We start from the raw sequence: 12,710 nt of genomic DNA on the forward strand, positions 1-12,710 counted from the left end.
GCCATACCCATATACAGGTCTGGTCGAACTAATGAACGTGGAAGTGATAGAAATGTATACGCTCAGTTGAAGAATGCGAGCGCGGGCAAAGGAAAACGATCACAGTTGCATTGGGCTACTGGGCAATAAATCACAGCAGATGACAAGTGCTTGATAAATTGCCCAGCAGTGCAATGCAGCAATGCGGAATTTGGTGTGATTCAGGTAATTTTAATTTATTATAGGCACCTTCTATCAATCATTCATATTACAATTGCGAAAGGAAGAAATAAGAGGGATATTTTGTTTACTAATATTATCACAACATGCCATTTTGGAGACCTTTTGAAACGGAACAAAACGAAATTTATCACCAATATAATAAAATTGTTTGAGGCCATAAATAATTAAAATATGCTGTTGGCTAAATGAACATATAATAGAAATTTTCTACACATTATATACAAATTATTATAATTTTGTACCTTTAGCCGAAAATTTTTTCAGGGACGCCTATGAAACTCACTAAATTTTATTACCATACGTTTTTTGCATGTTCAACTGACTTCGGAAAGACTATACAATATATTTAAATGTTCACTAAAGTTGGACCATTAGAAATTCCAGTAACCGCATATGTAACCGCAAACACTAGGAACAACTTAGGGCAAGTATTGTTTGTTTACATTTTTTATTCATTTCTTAGAACTTCCATAAAGAATACTAAACATATTCCGCGAATACCTATTAAAGAAATTTGAATTTAAAATTATGTGAGAAACAAAATAATAGTAGGTATAAATGTATTGTTTTAAACAAATTAATCTTCAATTTAAATGGTTGTAATACTAACATTATTCTATTCGAACCAAAGCCCAAATCAATTCTACAATAATTATTATCTGCAGTATGAGCCACTTTCCAATTTTACGACTTAAAAAAAAATTAATAATTACATTCCACGAGTGCGAAAAGTATACGATTATGATACAAACCCAGCTAATGCGACATTTGCGTTCCAAAACCACGGCCCCGTACGATCTATCGTTGCTCGTTTGTTGTTTCTGGCACCTTCTCGTCCGCACGGAGCAGGCCATGCTCCTACCGTCGAAGCGGCAACGCCGCTCGCCGACCGGCTGTTCGAGTGTGTGCCGTAATATCGCCCGATACGCTACTAATACCGCGAGACCGAGGCAAGTTCAACGTTCTGCGCGCAATGTGGCTGGGTAAATCGGACTTCGGGCAGTCCTGGGCGCGCACAAGTGGCCCGGTTTTGGCGGCTCGCTCTCGTCGCGGCCGCGTAATCAAATGGCAGAGGAGGAAAAAACGCGGAGAGCTACGTACGCGTCCCACGCAACCGGCTCGCGTTGGGAGCCGCCCGCGACCGATTAGCATAATCGCAGTCGCCTTGGCGTTGGGGGAGAACGGATTTAATGCGGATCAAGTGGCGTGGCGGCGCGGCGTTCACCGCTGTCATTTATTGAAAACCAGATGATTAATTTGTTTTATTTTTAATGTATGTTACTGTACGAACGCTGAATACACAACATTGTTTCTTATTTACCTTAAAAGGCCACGTTTACCTTGGGGAAAATCTAGAATATATGTAAGAATAAATAAGTACAAAGTTTAAAAGATATATACTGGCGCACATGTTTTCTGTCATACATCTGCTAAACAGCCTATTTTCTACTATTAGGAGCGAAATTAGGAGACACATCAAAACAAAATACGGAACAGTGTAAATTTGAAACGGAAACTTGGTTTTAATTGAAAATCAATTTTTTTTATCACATTTTTATTACTTTTATTCCACTATTGACTTGTTATCGTAATTATGACATATCCCGGAATTATGACTTGTACCTATCTCGTAAATATAGCTTGCATCGCACAATTACGACTTTATTTCGTAAATACAACCGGCGTCTCGTAACTACGACTTGTATCTCGTAAGTAAGGCTTGTATCTCGTAATTATGACTTGTATCACACACTTACGACTTGTATCGCATAGTTACGACTTGTATCTCGTAATCATGACGTATATCTCGTAATTATGACATATCTCGTAATTATGACGTGTCTCGTACTTACGACATGTATCCCATAGTTCGACCTGTATCTCGTAATCATGATGTATATCTCTTAATTATGACTTGTATCTCGTAATTATTACTTGTGTCTCGTACTTACGACTTGTATTCCATAGTTACGACTTGTATCTCGTAATCATGACGTACATCTCGTAATTATGACATATCTCGTAATTATGACTTTCTCGTAATTATGACTTGTATCTCGTAATTATGACTTGTGTCCCATAGTTACGACTTGTATCTATCACTTATATCTTGTAATTGTGACTTGTATCTCGCAATTATGACTTGTGTCTCGTACTTACGAATTATATCCCATAGTTACGACTTGTATCACGTAATCATGACGTATATCTCGTAATTATGACTTGTATCTCGTAATTATGACTTGTGTCTCGGACTTACGACTTGTATCCCATATTTACGACTTGTATCTCGTAATTATTACTTATATCTCGTAATTATGACTTGTATCCCATAGTTACGACTTGTATCTCGTAATCATGACATACATCTCGTAATTATGACTTATATCTTGTAATTATGACTTGTATCTCGTAATTATGACTTGTGTCTCGTACTCACGAATTATATCCCATAGTTACGACTTGTATCTTGTAATTATGACTTATATCTCGTAATTATGACTTATATCTCGGAATTAGGACATTTCGTAATTATGACTTGTCTCGTACTTACGACTTGTATCCCAAATTTTACGACTTGTATCTCGTAATTATAACTTATATCTCGTAATTATGACTTGTATCCCATAGTTACGACTTGTATCTCGTAATCATGACGTATATCTCGTAATTATAACTTATATCTCGTAATTATGACTTGTATCCCATAGTTACGACTTGTATCTCGTAATCATGACGTATATCTCGTAATTATGACTTATATCTCGTAATTATGACTTGTATCTCGTAATTATGACTTGTGTCTCGTACTTACGACTTGTATCCCATATTTACGACTTGTATCTCGTAATTATGACTGATATCTCGTAATTATGACTTGTATCCCATATTTACGACTTGTATCTCGTAATTATGACTTATATCTCGTAATTATGACTTGTATCCCACAGTTATGACTTGTTTCTCGTAATCATAACGTACATCTCGTAATTATGACTTATATCTCGTAATTTCGACTTGTATTTCATAATTTCGAGTTGTGGTCATAATTACGAGTTTTGTGTCGTAATGAATACTTGGATCTCGTAGTTACGGCCTGTGACTCGTAATTATGGCTTGTATTTCGTAATTTCAAGTTGTATCTCATTATTGCGAGTTGTTTTTCGTAATTACGACCTGCATCTCGTAATTACGACTTTTGTACCTCGAAGTTACAAATTGAATTTCGTATTTTGGAGTTGTATCTCATCACAATTACAACTTGCATCTTGTAGGTAGTTACAAGTATCGAGTTCAACTCGTAAATATGCCGGGTAACTCGATTAAATTTCTACTTATATCTCGTGATTACGACATACAAGTCGTAATTACAAGATACAAATCCAAGTCGTAAAGCTGGAGTTATAAGTTACAATCACGGGAATCACGTGATACATCTCAAAATTGCGAGTTGTAATTGATAATAATAATTACAAGATCCAAATAATTTAGAAAACAAAATTAAAACTGTTTAAAATTATTACAACAGATATTTTTCACCATTCTAAGGCATTGATTTAATCAACAAATAGATTATACTCCAGAGAAGTAGAAACTGAATCTTTCGTGTGCCATTTCATTAATTTCAACCATCCCACTCGGTGGTGCGTGGCCCCATAATTAATATTTCATGATTCTTAAATGATTAGAACGCCAACCAGAGTGTGAAATCATCTATTGTAATGAAGTAAAAGTTGTGATATCCCCCCGATCGAATGTTTGTTATTTGTTCTACTGTACTTAGTACAGTTATATAAGCTAAGTTGCAGTTTTTTTGTATCGGAATGTTTTACAATACCACACTGACGAAATACTAATGAAATGTGTTTCACTGCCTCACGTTTTCAGGACTGGTAGTAGAACTATACTAATTAGAATATCGATACGTTGCTGGTTGGATATTTCTATAAACGTTTTCCTATGCGACATTGGAAGCGTGGTGTACTTAAATAATGAATTACATGAGGAAAATAGTCCCTAATGGTTTTCCGAGTTTTTAAAATTTAGGCAAGTTAAGACTTCTTATATTGACGCATAACAGCAATAACTAAATAAACAATTTATTACCATACGTTTTTTGCATGTTCAACTGACTTCGGAAAGACTATACAATATATTTAAATGTTCACTAAAGTTGGGCCATTAGAAATTCCACTAACCGCATATGTAACCGCAAACACTAGGAACAACTTAGGGCAAGTATTGTTTGTTTACATTTTTTATTCATTTCTTAGAACTTCCATAAAGAATACTAAACATATTCCGCGAATACCTATTAAAGAAATTTGAATTTAAAATTATGCGAGAAACAAAATNATGCGACATTGGAAGCGTGGTGTACTTAAATAATGAATTACATGAGGAAAATAGTCCCTAATGGTTTTCCGAGTTTTTAAAATTTAGGCAAGTTAAGACTTCTTATATTGACGCATAACAGCAATAACTAAATAAACAATGTTCTAGTCTATTCCACACGTAAAATGAAGTGAAAAAAATTTGCATTTCAATTCACTTTATTTCTCGATTACTTGATATAAATCCAGCCACACTTTTGCCCACACTGAAGTCACACTAGTGTGAATTCGCACCGATCGCACCGAGTCCAGCCAGACTGTGGTATGGTTCGACTATAGAAGGAATTATTGTGGTGGGGAAACTTCGGCAGCTGCTGCCTGAGAAATGCCAGCTGTTAAAAAAATGGTGGTGCGAATTCATACTAGTGTGACCTTTGAGGATTCAATAATACTTTAGATTCGAATTAATCTCCTTTTGGAGAGACACTAAACAAAAGAAACCACTGATTCAGTGACACCAACATCCGTTTACAAATAATAGTAGCATAGTCTCTCACGGCAAGATGATCTGTCTCATTTAACCTTGGGAATGCCACCTTATTAGCTTTCTGCACAAACCCATAATTATACGATTTAAAAATATAAAAGATAGTTCCGATTGTGTAAACGGTAACTACTTATTAAGATTTATAACTATTTAAAAGCCGCTAATATTTCTAAAATTTGAACAAATGTAAGTAAATGGATTACTTGTTTTTCTGGTGGTTTTAGAGAGGCAGAAAATGAGAGAGGGGAGAAGACGGAGGGGGAGAGAGAATGTGTGAGAGAGGGGGGGGGGAGAATGAGATAATGTATAATATATTATGTATTTCTTAAGTTTTGCTTAGTTTAGCTACTTTTAGTAATGACAACTTATGGATTATAAAAACCACTAATGTAATGTTGCCAATTTTAACGACTTGAGGATTTTTTTAAGAAATTGTATTCAGAATTAAAAACCTAGGGTTACTTAATGTTCTCATTAATTTGGAATGTATCATGAAGAAATGGCCACAGAGAAAGGTTGGCCAGCTGTATTTGTTGAGCGCTTCCTCGGTTTCAATTGCGGCATAACTTCCACGTAAGCCGGTCCTGATCGGCAATCCTCGGACATATCGGCAACTTGAAGGTGCACAAAACCTTCGGTGAAGTCATCAAAAACCGCACGGTTCGATCCTCGAGGGACTCGTCAGGATATGGCCCCTTAGGCACAGATGCATTTATGAGTGTGCTTGAAACGGCGTTGCCAGTTTAGATGAGGTATGACGTATTACGGGTAAAAGCACTTTACTGTTCATTTTGAATTCAATCTGACGGTGGTGGTTATAATCCACTAGCGTTTGGTACGGATTTATAATAAATATAATCTCTCGATTCTTTGACTTCCAGGGCAATAGCGACATTGTTCCTACTTTTTATTATTTATAAGTCCTTAAGAAATACATTAGCTTTAGACTTTTCTCTGCATGAAAAATCGTTGGATCTGAACACAAACAAATTCGATTCGATCATTCTGCAGTTATCAACAAGGTCCATTAAAAGGTCAGTTCATCGAAGGTCACTGACGTTTAGTCCAAACACCAAAGGACTGTCGACAGTTCGACCAAAATCATCACAGATTTATCCGTTTCTGGATCTCCACAGCTGGCAACGCTGCCGCAATGCACCCAATTTAGCGTCTCGCTCTAATCTATTGTGATAACGGAACAAATGTCATACATACGGAGTCGGTTTCACACAGGATGACTTTATTAAAAATAATCTTCGGTACAGTCGGACGTGAAAACGTTCCGCTGGAGGAATATCTCATTTATTTAGAGCTCTGTATACATCTGCATAATGTAAACACGCTGTTAAAATGTGAGCGGGCTAGTATTATGTTTACCTACATTTTGTTTTCCAACGATTACAAAATGGGGGAACGATCGGACTGCGTGTATTTATCTGTTCGAACGAAATATTACGCTGGAGAAACAAATAGCTGCGCTGCTATTGATTTCTCGGTGTGACCGCTCAAGTAGCAAACGCTCGAGTCAACACATTTTTTTTTTATTCTTAGAAATCGCCTTTATTATTTATATTATTTTAATTTTATACACTCTTACGCAACGCTGTATTTTATTCGATTAGCGTACTTCGTCGATCTACTAGAGAAAATAACAGGAATGTTAGTCAGTTTTAATGTTCATCGATACGAAAAATAAATTTCCTGAAATAAAATTTGTGTCACATGTCAAACAATGACGAGACGCTGATTTAAAAAATTCGATAACATAACTCGAAAACTAAATAAATAATTCTTAACTTTTGGCTATAAGAATTCAATCCAACTTTTACCCCGACAAACTTACTAGATACCTAGTTTTGAATCATCATTAACGGATAACGATCACTAAGCGTTACCAGAATAGCCTAGAACCTGTTTGAAAAGCGGTTTCTATTTTATTATACCCCTAATATTTAAAACGGCCTTAGCAGGTCGGTTACTATTTCAAATTAAGTCTCAACGAAAATTAGTAGTAGTAGTAAATTAAGGAAAGCAATCTAGTTTAATAAATAACACAATTATTTACAACCGAGGAGGCAGAAATAATATACAACGCAATTTTGGCAGCAATTTCAATACCTAATACGTAATTATTATACATTATTGCAAATTTAAAATCAGGCAAGTCGAATTCTTTTATGAAGGTGTAGAACTAATAGAAATCAATTTTACCTGAGGCTACATTCCATTGTCACAAAATGTAGACCTTGAAGAAAAAAATAAGGAATTACGGTGTTATAGTTTGTTCAAAAATATTGCATAGTGTACACGTGGGTATTTTTGCGATATTTTTCAAAATGTAAACCCACAATCTACCTGAAAGCTTCTAAAATCCATTACCGTTTGTATTCATTGCATAGTGATAACATAACTCAAAGTTTTAAATGTATTCAAAGTTCGTTTAGTCTAAATCAAGGTCAAACCGTGTTTACAGACCCCAGAAACGAAAGGCAGGTTTAAATTTCAAGGAATCCGCGATGACAGCTGTTTGTACAAGGCAAAACACAATTTTTTCACTAACCTGATAAACGTTAAGACCGTGCAGGAAACCAAAACCCAACGTCGCATACTTATGCACATCTTTGTGTTCACTCAATATCATCATCACACCACCACGAACGGACGACTTCAAACTAGTCGAAAATAATACGCCGGAGGCACTGTCTGCAGGTAAACAATAAATTAAACATGAAATAAAGGCCCCGGGAGACGAACCAGGTAGGACTCCACGTCTAGAAAATATAGCATTATCGTGAAGAAGTAGTAATTCCAGCTGAACCTCGCCGAGGTCTCATTTGTGTGGTGTACGCACACGTGTAGATATTCCAACGATAACGTCACCGAAATCACTAATGTATTCCGAGCAATTTTGGTGATTACTAGAGTCGGATTTAGTGGGTTGTCCGCAGGTATCGATTCGAACGCGGGGCACGCTCGTCGATCTATGTGGAAATACTGCGCGATATTTTTTTGGTATTATTCAAATTATGTAAGCCGAGAACGGGCCAATTAAAGAGGCGAAATCCGCGGAACGACACTTAACCAATCTAATAAATTGGCCGGCGCTATTTTTAGCACAAACAGCGAGCGCAACGTCACCGCCGAACACAATAACAAAATACTGACCCGGCCAAAGACGACGGCGATCGGTCCGGGTGAGAGGCGCTTGTGCCTCGGACTGTACGCACACTAATATTCGCGGTGCACGAGGTGCAACGACACCATTCCTCTAGAACCGTACGCCTAACGTCTTCCTTGACAGTGGGTAGGAGCGAGACGGCGCTACGCTCGGCGAAATCAAGAGTTCTGCGAACCGGTTCACACGATAACACGGGAGGAAAAACCGAAGATGTGCACTCGAGACAAAAAAACGGGCACGCAGGCATGCAGTTTTCCTACTAGGTGGACGCGCCCCGTTCACGCAGCCGAAAGGCTGGCGGTTCCGGGCGCGGGTCGGGGTGGCCGTCGGGGCTGCGTGAAACAGGCTACCGCTAAACCGATTAGCGTAAAGTAAACTCGCGGCACCGCCGTTCACTATGCGAAGACCGCAAATGATATGGTTATTTGGTGTGTGTGTACGGCTCTCGGCAACTTTTCAGCTCGTGCGTACAGGGTGTGTCGTCGACGATGCCTACTCGGCCTAAAGCCGGCTCCGGATCATGCGGTCACTCGCCAAATATTCGTCGACGCAAATGTGTCGAATATTTGCAAATTATACGGGGTGTCCACAAATTTCACCGACAACGTTTGACTGCACATTCACGACGACAAATAAATACGATCTACGAAAAAAAAGTTAAATAAAAAATTTCGGGTTTTTGAGTTACAAGCCTTCAAAGTCGTCAAAAATAAAACTAATTTAATACTTATGCATACAATTTGCATGTGTAGAGTGATGAAAATCCTAAAGAAACACGACAATAATGACAATCGGTAAAAGGGTTATGAAGTTATTAATTAAATTAGTTGTATTTTTGACAACTTTGAAGGCCTGTAACTCAAAAACCAAAAGGTTTTTATTTAACTTTTTTTTTTGTAGATCGTATTTATTTATCGTCGTGAATATGCAGTCCAACGTTGTCGGTGAAATTTGCGGACACCCTGTATATCCCGATATCAAGCCAAGCGCTCAGCCCTCTGGAAGAACTAGTTTGTACTTAATAAAAGCATATGAAATTCCTTGGCTTTTTTGCAAAATTGTTCTTATTTAAATTTATTATTTTTGAGAAAATAACTATAATAAACTATAATAAAAAAAACAAACGTGAGTAATAAATACATAAATTTATTTCCCATTTTAAAAATTATGCTCGCGTTCGTCACCAGCTTATTTATTTTAAGGGCGTACATTTCTAACGATGCTACTTGCTTGTCTTAAAGTTCGTAGCTATTGAGTCTATTTCTTCTGTTACCCACAAAAAGCACTAACTCAATTCTATATTGTTTATTTTGTCACATATAAAATAATTTTAATGATCAATGGAATAATATAAATCCAAAGTGTGAGGTTATGTTTAATATGCTACATTCTATCAAATCGACCATGTTTCGAAACTAACAACTAATATCACCAGTAGAGCAACAAACAGCTCCATTATTACAACAGCGTAGCAGATGCCCAAGAACATCAATCTGATGCAACAGCACCCAGACGACGTCGGTTGAAAATCAAAATTTTCACTTACGTTTCTAGCGAATATGAAGTATGATCTCAAGCATTCCCTAGCGCTGTATTGTATACATTTAACTTCATATCTTAAAGACACACATTGTTAATCAATTAAAAATCAACTGTGTATAATAACAAAATTGTGAAACTATATGCTCATGCTTAAACCTATATCATCAATCTAGGCATCCAAATCACTTAGGTTGAACTGCAGACATGCGGTCGATACAAAGGTGCTTTTTAGAGTAAAACAAAGTGCTCTTTAACGAAACTCAAAAACAGTAAAAGAGCACGACCGGTCAGAGCAAAAAAAGCTCCAAAAAAAACAGCGAGAAAATGCTTCGTTGAAAGCCTCCGTATAAAGTGTCATCGAGACAAAGTACTACAAGTTACCGACCACAAAAACTTCAAGTGCAGATTCTCAGCTCCAAAATTGAGCTAGGAACAACCTCAATGGGAAGAATTCAACCAGCAAGAGATTCCAATCAGCAGAGTTAGATACGTTGTTCAAGGATTAAGCAATATTCCAATTCCTCAAGATCAAAGCTAAATTAGTGAGAGTTACTGAGAAAAGGTCTAATCGAGAACATAGGATACCACAATTGCTAAAGGTTCTATGCACGACGTGTATACATTGCCATTTGTCCGCACGTTAACCGCTTGTAGGAAATTACGTGAACATTAACCCTATTGATGTAGTCATTGCAGCGCGCATGATTTGCTTTGGCGATTATTTGGCAAGTGAAAACATGCTTTTAAATGTATGCCTCCATATGATTTATTTACATTTGACAAGCATTAGGGAAGTGACCACGTCATTTGGTGCCAGCTTAAAAATTCATGAGTTCGACTGTCGAGCAAGATGACGTCTTCAGACATGAACATGACTAAGGAATAACTAAGGAAGGCCATAAAACCCCACAATGAGTAGACGGAGAAAAGGAAAACGAATGTTAATGATTGCAATTAAGAAAGGAACACTAATTACTGCTATTTGTAATACCTTTGCGGGACAAGAAAACTATAGTTGCAATGAAATTCACTAATAGTTTGTATAACATGGCACAATAAAATACAACTGTTGAAGAAACCTTGATGGAATACACACTACAACTAAAATATGATATACAAGTATCAACGATGCACAAGTCCATACCTTTAGAGCTTAGTTAAAAAAAATTAATTCTTAAACAAGGGTCATAGCTGTAGTAAAAGAGTATACGTTTTCAGTAAAAAAATCTCTACAGTATCGTCTTACTGACTTCAACACCTCCTTCAAAAGTATTCAACGTTTCACTCTCATTTTGATGACGTCCCAAAATAGGTCTATTCATATTCCCTAAGAAGAAAACCTTAACCTTTCTAGCGAAAGATTTAGATTTGGTATTTTTTTGGATTGGACATCTTTCACCATTATTCAATACCATCTATCGGATACTTCAAAATTTTTCCTCATTGACAATTCCAAATGGTTAGAGTTGTTTCTTACAGAACGCCAAGAAATGTCACTACAGACTTGAATATTTATATTTTTTTACTGACCTTTCAAAACCAACTACATATGTCGTATAACATAATCATTATGTGGCAATTTTTAACAATGTGTAAAAAACTGCTGACGGATGCTGGATATCGGCATGGCGATTTGCGAGGCACAGTCAGGCGGGAGGCAAAGAGAGATAGTTCGGAAGAGCAGAGATTAGGCAATTAGACGGAATTCGCTTTTGACCATTCAGTTCGAATAGACTAATTTTTCCTTGCTATTGTTCATCATTAATATTGAATATAACTGTATTTTTAATCTACACCTTGTGTCATTTCTAACAAATGTTTACCCAAATGGTGATCAAATTCAAAAACCGTTAGTACCCTTAAAATTCTTTAAATTTCTAGCTCTCCTGCTCATACAAGGCCTCACCCTGTAACCTGGTCGTGGTATTAGAACTCGGGGCATAGGTATTCTCCATTGCGAACATGGCGAATCTCGATCCAGTACGCCGTGTATCGTTTACGTCCGATACTAGAACAAGGATTTCGCAAATTAATTCTTTCACACACAAGTGACAGAGCCGGTGACCTTGACAAAACGCTATAATTGAATAGTGGCGTGTTTCGCCATTATTATATTACATTCGGACTATTGTTCATTTCAATCGTTTCATTATGTAATTGTTGCTAAATCTCATGCAGAAAAATGGGGAAAATTTCTAGTACTTTGAACCCGACACGAATTTGTTTAGTTACATTTAGTTTCTAACTTAAGTTGGTCCCCAGCTTTCACGCATTTGGGCTGGGCATATGTTTGATTCGTCTCAATGATTACAATATATTACGACTACATTCCTGGAGCTGCAAAAACATATCGTTGTGTGCGTCTGTCAAATAGACAGATCTTTATCAAAAGCCATAGATCAGACCCGATTTCGAAATTTATTTAAAAAAAAAACAACAAACAACAAAAAATTCGGTACTCTTTGCCAAACTGAAAGAATAAATTCGGTTTCTAATTACGCACATTCAAATCGAAATTATTTGTTGCATTAAAACAATGTTTTTTTATAAAAAAAGGCGACCAATGTGACGTCACAGTTATTTAAAGGTGACTAGGTTTTAGTTACAAATTATTCTGCCGAAGAAACGGCTTGTGTGTTGGAAATAAACGAGGAGGCCAAGATACAAAAAAAAAATATTTCGAGATTCCGAAATTCACAGGAATGTTATTTGACCATTTTCTACAACTTTTGTTATAATGACGATATGTAAATATGTAAGAAAGTTCTTATCTATGGAATATACAGGGTGAGTCAGAAAGAATGGGTCAACACTAAGCTGGAGACACTAGACACCAAAATATTATGTTTGAGCTCATCACGCCTTATACGAATGTCGCTGGTTTAAG

At 36.7% G+C, this 12,710-nt stretch overlaps 1 protein-coding gene across 7 annotated transcripts in view; it reads right to left on the reverse strand.

The window, feature by feature from the left end:
* Window positions 1-12,710, reverse strand: part of LOC108905970 (serine/threonine-protein kinase tousled-like 2) — a 206,045-nt gene that overhangs the window by 77,704 nt on the left and 115,631 nt on the right. The window contains exon 1 of one of the 7 annotated variants that reach the window (XM_018709072.2): window positions 7,664-8,450. The exons of 5 other annotated variants lie outside the window; for them this stretch is intronic. In XM_018709072.2, the coding sequence (XP_018564588.1) occupies window positions 7,664-7,747 (84 nt within the window). In that variant the 5' untranslated portion in view covers window positions 7,748-8,450. Of the gene's footprint in view, window positions 1-464; window positions 491-7,663; window positions 8,451-12,710 lie in introns of those variants that run through there. One more of the 7 variants, XM_018709077.1, reaches the window with a different exon arrangement.

The sequence above is a fragment of the Anoplophora glabripennis genome, unplaced genomic scaffold, assembly GCF_000390285.2.
Source record: "Anoplophora glabripennis isolate ALB-LARVAE unplaced genomic scaffold, Agla_2.0 scaffold113, whole genome shotgun sequence".
Lineage (NCBI taxonomy): Eukaryota > Metazoa > Arthropoda > Insecta > Coleoptera > Cerambycidae > Anoplophora > Anoplophora glabripennis.